Raw genomic sequence first — 10081 nt, forward strand, 5'->3', positions numbered from 1 at the left:
AGCCCTGCTGTTGCAGTGCCATGTCTCTGGGAGGATGCCCTCTGGAAGTCCTCTCCTCCAGAGGAATGTGTTCGCCTGGATTCCCTGCTCAGTCACCAGGCAAGACCTGGAGGGCATGGGAGTAGGAGTGAGGTGAGGAGGAAAGTGGGTTCAGGAGCACCCGGGAGCAAGGAGGCCGGGTAGGAAGAGGACAGGGAGCTGAGCAGGCTCCCGCCCTTTGACGTCAGGTGTGCTGCTGAGAGCTGCAACCAGGTGTGTTGGAGCAGCTGCATCTGGCCTAAGCGCTGACAGCAAGCCTCTCTTGCCAGCTCCACGTTCAGTCACTTCCCGTTGGTAGCTCAGAATTGGCCATAGTGAGAGTATTTACACCACAGAAATCTGCAAATCAGGGTCTGTCGCCCTCCCCCTTCGCGCCCCCCCCCCCAGGAGGGCTGTTCTTGAAACTCTTACCAACACACCACGGGCAGCCACCACACTGATTCTCACACTTGCCCTGTGAAGTGAGGCCCCATCCTTAGCAAGTCACCTGCTTTCTCCTGATTGTTCTCTCCCCCAGTCTTGAGAGGCTGGGGACAAATGCCAGATCAAGGGGCTGCCCAAGACATGTTTTAAGCTGCTCCAGCAGCAGAAGCTCTGAGAGTTCAAAGTGTGTCACCACACTCTTTTTTCCACACGCACTTCCTGCCCCAGTTGCAACTGCTGGCGCTCAAAAAACAAAGAAACAAAAACAAACATGAACCTATGTTCAGCTCGGCAGTTTTTGTACACTCTCCAGACAGGATTTAATGAATGTGCCGGTCTTGCTGTCAAGTAGGTTTTATTTCTCTGGAATGTGTATCGCGTTGTCGTACATTCAGAATTCTGTGTGCATCTGTCAGGTTCTACCTGGATCAAGTCTTCTCGTTTCTGGAGATACTGACCTCCACCAGCAGCTCAGCCCTGCTCTAGGCTCTGCATCCAGCTCTGCCCTGTTTTTCTGACATTAGCTTTCCTGTCACCATCTCCTGGCCCCTGGTTTCGGCGCACCTGTTATTTTGTGTTATGTCCTCAATGCTGACAGCGTGCGTACCGTCAGTATAGCAGTTTCTGACATTCTACCTTTGGTGCAGTCAAAACCCCTTCACACATCAAGAGATTTCCATGGAAGCCAAAACAAAGGAAGAGATGACTCTATTCCGGAGTCTCTCTGATGTTGGGCATGTTTTATGTCCATGTTGCAGCGAGCCATTTCTGCCTCATCCCCCAGACAAGCCTTCACTGTAGGAAAGTCGCCCCAGCTCTGGTCAGCAAGAAACAGGGTCTGGAATGCAGCCCTTTGCAAGTTTGCTCTCCCGGGATTCTCATCTGCATCAGGGAGCAGTTCATTGCTCTCAGAGGCAAGAAGCTTGCTGAAGATTAAACCACAGAAGGGAAGAAAAAAGTCTACAGGGTGATTTAGGGGCAGGGGGCTGGACCAGGTGGCCTCTTGAGTCTTGAAGTTCTGGGTCACCTCACCACAGATATCAAGAGATGCTTCCTGAACCACCACAACTGGCTGGGTCTCTCCTGCTCTGAACCATATCACCACTCAGCGTGGTCTCCATGGGCTTCCCTCTTAACACTTTCTACCTGCTGCTGCTTGGGTGTGTGTCTTATTCCCCAACTAGATAGTGAGCTCCTCAATGACAAGAGTTTTCTCATAGCTTTTCAGATCTTCTTTGGTACCTAGGACAGTGCCCTGCACAGAGGAGATTTATTATAAAGTGTTTTTAATTGAAGTAGAATGAAGAGTTGCCATATAGCTAGTTAGGGAGCCATAGCTTTTTATTGGAAGGGTACAAATAGAAGCTGACAGCCAGTTACCTGTGATACTTTTAGGAGGAAATAATGCATTGGATAAAAGTTTCTAAAGTTTTTTCTACCCCAAGATTTGGGGATACCATGAAGTGTAGCTATTGCCAGCACTGAGTCTAATGATGGAAAATGGGTTGTTGGCTCATAAACAAATGACTCTCTAGAAGCCACATGGCTTTTCTGTTTGCTCTGTGGAGCAAATGGTCCATAAGTTGGGTGGGTCTTTGACTAGCATATGTCTCTAGCAGCATACATTACTCCTCAGATCAAGTGAGAGAGGATGGAAGATGGACATTTTAGACCTCACTGAGGTTTCAACCTTTTAAAGTCTTCTGAAGCGTAAGGAGAAGCAGATGGCAATGGGAAACTAGTCACATTTTATTATGCATTGCACATTTTACTTATTAGAATTTTTAATATGACACCCTGCATTTTAAAAAAGCCTAAAGATGCAAACAAAATGAAATTATTCACTGAAATATTTAAATCAGCTTACAGCAATTATATCAAAATATCAAAATAAAATCTAGCAGCCTAGAAGGTAGATTCCCCTTGACCACCCACTTTGAAATCTGACTTTCCGAGGGAGGCTCTTCCCCTCTGAAAGGAAGAAGTGCATGCTCTGTGAGACGAGGGGAGGATGGGAATGCACCCTTGATGAGGTCATACGGAGGGCGAAGGTCATGCTAGGGAGAGATGGTGGTAGGAATGAGGGCAAGTGCAAAGCGGAGACATTCTCCTCTTGGAAGAGCAGAGCCCAGAAGGGAGTTCTGGCCCAGGGCAGAGGTACTTCTTCCCTCGCCCCGTCTCTGGTTCCCTTTGCTGAGTGAGTCATCCCCTCCCGGCCTTACCATTTGTCAGCCCTCACTCCCACAGACAGCGTGCGAGGATTAACAAGCCACAGTAGGGGAATGTCACAGACCTCTGTGGAAGAGGGTGTGCAAGGTAAAAGTGGAGAGCGAATGTGATTGTGAACCTTACGCATAGTACCCTTCTTATCTTAAAGGTAACTTGAATGATCAGTGTCAATCAACCAAGGCATACAAGAGATTTTCAGCAATCACCAGAGGAGAAAAGCTATTCTTCCAAATGTGCATTGGTTCCAATCCACTCTCCCAGTGGCATGTCTCAGACTTGTGCCCTAAGGACTGGAGGACAACTTAAAGCTCCTCTACCTTAGTCCCCCATTTAGTACTTGAATTTCCTTTCCTGACAAATGGTCACACGGCATGCAGCCAAGGGTAGTGGAAAGAGCTGGGGTTCTGGAATCAGACAGACCTGGAGCCAGATCCTAGCTCCTCCACTCATTGTCTCTTTGACCTAGAACAAATTATCCAATCTCTCTATGCTTTAATTTCCTCAGCTGTACATTGTGAAAAATATCAACGTTGCAGAGTTGTTGTAAGAATTAGAAATAATATTGTTAAAGTGCTTAGACAGCCCCTGGTATTTAGTGGGACTTCAATATATAACAACTATGCCGGTTGCAATAATAGAATTAAGTGTCCCTCTCCAGCCTCTCTTGAGTACATCTGTGATGGGAATGCTTTCCATGGTTGAGCAGTCCCAGTGGTTAGAAGTTTCTGCCATATGTCGTGCCCCGTTGTCTTTCTATAACTTCCTCTGTTCATCCTCTCTGGTTCTGCCTTTTGTGGCCTAACAGAACAAATCTAATCCTTCTCCCACGTATAACACTCGAGATATTCAAAGACAATTCTAACATCTTTCTTGAGACTTCTCCATGGCAAATCTTTTTAGTTCCTTGAATCCTTCCATAGATAACTTGTTTTGATTCTCACCCAGGATACTTCTAAGCCCTCGTCCCTTGTGTATGAGCACCCCTGGAAAGATGCTACCAGCCACAAAGAACAAGACTTGAGATAGCAAGTCTTAGATTCTGTCCGTACTGAATAAGCCTGCGACTGTGTCCATAGCTCCAAGAACATTCTAATGCGTACCCTGCAAACGTGTTTCACAGGTTCTCCTGCTTCTTACCATAGTGTACGGGAATATGAGTACCACTACCTCTGTGAGGAAAGATGCATGATAAAAACTATATTGTCAGATGCTGAATTGAAAAGTTCCCCCCCACCATAATTGTGGTGGATTTGATTGCATTATTGCTCTCCCCCCTCCTCCCCTGCCATTTTTCACCTTCTTTCTGTCAGTTTTTCATGTGACCTTGAGGTTCTTGCCCTTTGACTCGAGATTCAGCAGTGTGACTCACTTTGGCCAACAGACTAAGGCAGAAGTGACAGCATGCCAGTTGCAAGCCTGGGCTTAAGAGGCCTTGGGTATTTCTAGTTGCCCTTCAGTGCCCTGCCATCGCCACGAGAGAACACGCCTCAGCGAGCCCACTGGTCCAAGGAACCTGGGGGGAATGCAGAGCAGGGCTCCCAGGAAAGCCCAGCCTAAATGAGCCGACACCCAGCCAACTCACAGACACTTGAGAGAAAAAAATGATTAGTGTTTTCAGTCACTGAGTTTTGGGGTGGTTTGTTATGCAGAATTTTTGTGGCAAGAGATAAGTATTATAGAAATTATTTGGGCCAGAAAACATAGAGATAGCCATACTAACTCTACCTCACCAGAGAATAAGTTAAGAAAAATGAGTGAAAGATTTTAAAAAATATAACCCGGCTAGCTGAATACTTCATAAAAGTGATGTGTCAAGTCGTAGCTTTGAATTTCTTTTGTAAACTGTGGCCAAGAGGAGAATAAGTGTGTATGCTAAATATCATCAATGAAAGAGCTAATGACAAAAGCAAGCTCAATATCCAAAGATGCAGGAAAAGGTAGGGGGTCTCCTTTTTGATCCAGTTCACTCATTTACTCAACAAATGTTTCAGGAATACCGACTTTGTATCAGTACTTTCTAGGCCCTGGAGATATGCTTGTGGGAAAAACAGACAAAGCTCAGGTCTCATGAAGCTTATGTTCTAGTCAAGACTCAGAACATACAAATTAAACAAATAAAATAACTTCAGGTCATGATAAGTGCTATGAAGAAACTCAGGCAGAGTAATGGCTGTCTGAGGTAGTTTAAGGAAGACCTCTCTGAGGATGTGACATTGAAATTGAGACCTAAATGGTATCAATGGACCAAGGGAAAAAAGACCACATTGAAGGAAATAAATGCAAAGACTATGAGGTAGGAATAAGGTCAGAGGGTCGGAAGTATAACTAGAAGTGTAGAGAAGAGTAAAGTGGTATGAAATGAAGTAGGAGATATGAAAAGGGGCTGGAACATGTGGAAATCTGTTGGCCATAATAAGAAGTTGGTGTTTTATTATAAGTATAATGGAATCCATTAAAATGTATTAAGCATGTGACCTGACTTATGGGTTTTAGGAGCTCACTCCTGGCTGCTGTGTGGAGAATGGATGGTAGATGGACAAGAGTGGAAGCAGGGAGGTCAATGAGGTCATTGCATCATGGTGATGGCTACAGCTAGTGTGATGGCAAGGATGGAGAGAAATGATGGGTTTGAGATATATTCCGAAAATAGAATCAAGACTTGCTAATGGGGTGGATGTGAGGGAAAGTGAGAAATGAAGGATGACTCCTAGGTTTTTTGTTTGAGTAACTGAGAGGATGGGTGGTGGTGCCATTTCCTGAGATGAGGAAGAATGGAGGAGGAATGAATTAGGGGGAGGGGTAGGTCAAGAGTTTTGTTTGGATGAGTTAAGTTTGAAATTAGACATCTGAGTGGATTTGCCAAGAAGGATGTTGGACATACTAAGTTGGTACCCAGGCCTGAAGATATTAGTTGGGCAGTCATCAGCATTCAGATAGTATTTTAGACAAAGAACTAGATGAATTCACCTAGAAAAAAGAAGTTGAAATTTTTTTAATTTAAAATTTAAGAAGTTTTAAATTTTAAAAATTGTTATAGAAAAGGAAGTAGGAGGACTATGCCACAGAGCACACTGACATTTAAAAGCTTAGCAGAGGAAGAGAAGACAGAAGAGCCTGAGAGAGAAGCTGAGAGAGTGTGATGTTACAGAAGCCAAGAGAAGAAAGTGTTCCAGGACAGAGAGACTTGTCAACTTGGTTGGGTTGAATGCAACTTGAGTCATAAAGTAAGATGAGGACAGAGGAATAAACATTAGACTTGGCAATGTGGAGCTGGTTGGTCATCTTGAAAATAAAATATTTAGTGGAATGATAGAGATAGAAATCAAAATGGAATGGTTGAAAATGAATGGGAGGTGAGAAATTAATGACAGTGAGATTTGCTGAAAAGGGGAACAGAGAAATGGAGAGGTAGCTAGAGAGGATGAGAGTTTAAGGTTTTATTTTATTTCATTTTGTTTTAAATAGGAGATTCTGGGGCATGTCTAAATGGCAGTGGAAGTAAATCAGGAGAGAGAGAGAAAGTTGATAATGCAGGAACGAAAATGGACAAAGGTGGCAGGATCAACGTTCTTGAGAAAGGAGGAGACCCAGAACACAGTGGAAGCGTTGGCCTCCAAAAGGCTTCCATGGAAACCAAGGATGGCAGGCAGTAAGAGTAATAGAGTGTGGGTAAATTGGTGGATTTAGTGATGGGAAGGTGAATAATCCTGTCAGTTTACTTATATTTTCTCAATGAACTATGACTTTAGGTCATCATTTGAGAATGAACCAGGACTTCTAAGTCCTGAGTCCAAATGTACTATGTCCTTCATTTACCATCTGGTACACTTGGAAAGAATGACAATGACAACCTCTTTTGTATAATGTTTTTTAAAGAGCTATCAAATGATAAAACAATTCATATATATTCTTTCATTTGATGCTTTACTCTAAATCATTCAAGTGCCCAGCTGGGAACAGAATTCACGTTGTTTGTTTAAATGAAGACACTTTAATGAAGGAACTACTTACAGAGATGAGAATGGAATTAAGAGATGCTGCACCCAGAGACTGTCAACAGGCAGAAGTCATTGCACACTTAGGTGCAAAGGGTCAAGGGAGATGAAGTGTTTAGATGCCAGTGAGAGCTGGAGTCATGAAGGAGGGGTCAACGAGTGTGATCATTCATTCAAGGGACCAGTAGTGACTGTCAAGTGCCGAAGCAGAGGGAATGAGAAAGAAATATCCTGACTTCTCTCTTGCTGATGCTTCCCAATGGCTGAACCCCACTGGAAGCTGGCTGGCAGCATGCAATCCATGGTGAAGGACAGAGAGTAGATCCAGCAGCGAATAACCAACACAGCAACTAACACTTCATACCACACATGTTGAAAAGGATTTGAAAACCACTCCAAGGGGAATCTTTAAGCCTAATGCCAGTGTATAGAATGCATCTTATTATTTGGTACCAGCTGGGAGTTGGAAAAGCTAGCTAAACATGCTCTTTGATACAAATCATCATGGACACTTGTAATCCACCCATAATCTCCAAATGTAATGTTTGCCCATGGTCTTCCTCCTTTATTTCCATCCAGAGTCATGTTGCCCATAAAACGAGAGTAGCTTATGTTTCAGGGCCCCTCACTGGCATGAGCCCCTCTCAAGGCCATCACAGAGCCCTGGAAATGTATTCATATGTTTTTGTAAAATTTGCAAAAGTAAGATATTTTAACTGTAATCTATTAAGACTATAACTTTTTTCACTCTGACCCTAGAAAGGACCCCCGCCTCTCAATTATATGCACTTTAGGCCCCACAAAACCTGGATCTCTTCTGCTTTCAACAGAGACTCAAGCGTACTGGTACAAATTTTATCCCTTCCCAAGATTCTACCACTTTTTTAGTGGGGTGGCTAACGAGCATCAAAATGGACATTTGGGGAAGGGGAGAATGCGGTGGGAGGATAGGAAAAGCAAAGAAGGGAGGGATGTGTGGTGCTGGGGCATCGGAAGCAAAGCCCTGACCTGGGGAACCCACACTCATCCACCCTTGAGGAATGGAGGGTGGTCACCCCCAGGTGACTAATTTCTCTCTGGGACCTCACTCAGATGCTGCTCTTTATGTTTTCAGATGCAGATGGAAACCTGTGTCGAAGTAACCAGCAGTTGCAAGTCATGCTGACCATGCACCGAATTCTCATTTCCTCTGCCGAACTGCTCCAAAAAGTTATCACCCTATATCCTTTAGCACAGTGACTGGCAATCCTAAAACGGGCTTCATTCTCAAGTATCTTGGAATTTGAAGTATGCTTTTCATTTTGATTGGTTTGGAAGAACCCTGAGTGGTAAATGGGTTCATGTGTCCTTTCAGGGGTATAGGGTTTGTGTGTGTGTTTGTGTGTGTGTGTCCATACATGTGTCTGTGTATTTTCTGTTGGGTGGGGCGATATGATTGATGCTGATTACTCTGGGAAGTGGTCAGAGAAATCAACATGTAAACACAGTCTTCTTTGGTATCTCTTGCTAGTAAAAAATACTTGTCCTGAAGATTAATCAAAATTCATTTTCATCCTGTGTGGATTGACAGGGGTGCAAGCGTGACTCACATGATAGACTGCATTCTGGCTTTTCTGTCCAATTTTTTTACCTTCTCCAGGTCCTGAAGAAAGCTTCCTGATGCCCTGGCATCTGGAGAGTCTGCTGGGGCCTTTTTGCTTCAGGCAGAGGCACTGGCTATGCGCCAAGCAAAGCCTGTTGAAGGTTAACCTTCTCAGGGGTGTGAATTGAGTAGGGTGGAGAAAGTGCCCGCCTTCTCCCTCTTGCTGATGACACTGTAAGCTGTGGTCCCTGACAAGAAAGGACTGTAGGTGGGGTGAGCCTGTTTAGCGCCCAAAGCTCAGGTCCCTGGCACTGAGTCATGGTTCGTGGCTTCTCTAATCCTTCACCACTCTCCTGACCCCTCCCTTTCATCTTTTGGCACACAGAAAAAAATAGAAGCCACCAGGACTGAGTCTCTTCACTAAACCTACTTAATGAAATTTTCCCTCTTGTATTAAAAGAGGTGTTCCCAGTGCATTCCAAGGGCAGAGCGTTGAGAGGGGTCCACGTGGTAAGAGATGCAGGTAGAAGTGGTGACTGGGTGTGCAGAGAATTTTAAGACCATAATAAAACCAACTCAGAGTTGGTCTACTTTTTGTTAACTCCATGTCCCAACCATTCCAAACAATGTCAATGATTAAATGCTCCTTACTGAACAAATTGTTTGTTGGTCTGAGGACTAAGTTGTCCCTGGGGCACCCGCCCTTGGTGCACCGCCTGCCACCTGCCCATACAGCAGGATGGACCCCTCTCCCCTTCCCAGCCCCCCTCCCACTTCTCACAGACTCCTACCCCGTCAGTTATCTCCTCTCTCCCTATAGTTTTAAAGTCTGTCTCTTCAATGACCTGCCCCTCAACCTAAAACACAGTGAAGTCTCTCCAACCTAAAAATAAACTCTCAAGCCTGCCTCCCCTTCATTCCATTGTTAGGGTTAGAAATCTGATGTGCAGACTTCTTAAAATAGTCTGCCCTCACTATCTCCGATCTCTCAACTCCTACTCGCTCCTTCACTCAATTGTGGCCCTCACCACTGTACTCAGACTTTCCTCTGATGTCACCAGTGACCTCCCAGTTGCTAAGCCCAGTGGCTTTTTTCCATCCTGGTTTACAGTGGGCATTGTTGACAATCCCCTGCCTCTCCGAACTCTCCCTCCAGGGCTCCCAGACACGCCTGGCTCTCCTTCCTCCTGGGCTCTTCCTCTTCCAGCTTTCTATCTAGCCTCTCCTCGAGCAACTCTTAAACCCAGAGAGGACATCCTGGTTTTCTTCTCACTCTGCTTCCTTCCCTGGGTGATTTCCACCACCGTTCCTCTGTGCTTATGACTTTCAAGGCTGTATTTCTCTAACCCAAACCATTTTTATTTTAATGTTTGTACTAGTTTGTCCTGTAGACACTTTAATCTTAATATGTTCAAAACTTAACTCATCCCTACTCTCATCCCCAATTACTACCCATTAATTCTGCTTTGACACCTGTATTTTCATTTTCAGTTTCAGTTAACGGTGTCATTACCCGGCCAATTGCCTAAACCAGAAACATCAGAAGCACTCCTGGCTCCTTGCTACCTTTCATCTCCCACAGAGTCCATTCCCCAGTCCAGGGTTTCTGCTTCAGAAGTGACTCTTCTCTGGTCTCTTCTCTCGATTCTCACGCCTCTGCCTTAGTTTGGGCCCTCATTGCCTCTCTCCTAGGCCTCTATCCTGTACTGGTCTTCTCATCTACGAGGCCTCCCCGTCCCGTTCCTTATCTACCGCTGAAGTTACTTTCCTAAGAAGCAAATCACATAGGCCATTGCTTCAGAGCCTCTGCAAA

General features: G+C 44.9%; 1 protein-coding gene across 9 annotated transcripts in view; it reads left to right on the forward strand.

Moving 5' to 3' along the window:
• RASGRP1 (RAS guanyl releasing protein 1) overlaps positions 1 to 10081 on the forward strand; it is a 75882-nt gene that overhangs the window by 34308 nt on the left and 31493 nt on the right. For 4 of the 9 annotated variants that reach the window (XM_070625566.1, XM_070625555.1, XM_008534158.2 and 1 more), the window contains exon 3: positions 7801 to 7906. In XM_070625566.1, the coding sequence (XP_070481667.1) occupies positions 7801 to 7906 (106 nt within the window). Of the gene's footprint in view, positions 1 to 7800; positions 7974 to 10081 lie in introns of all 9 variants that reach the window. The other 5 variants (XM_070625578.1, XM_070625587.1, XM_070625605.1 and 2 more) reach the window with 2 other exon arrangements.

Source organism: Equus przewalskii, chromosome 1 (assembly GCF_037783145.1).
Source record: "Equus przewalskii isolate Varuska chromosome 1, EquPr2, whole genome shotgun sequence".
In the NCBI taxonomy this organism is placed as follows: Eukaryota; Metazoa; Chordata; class Mammalia; order Perissodactyla; family Equidae; genus Equus; species Equus przewalskii.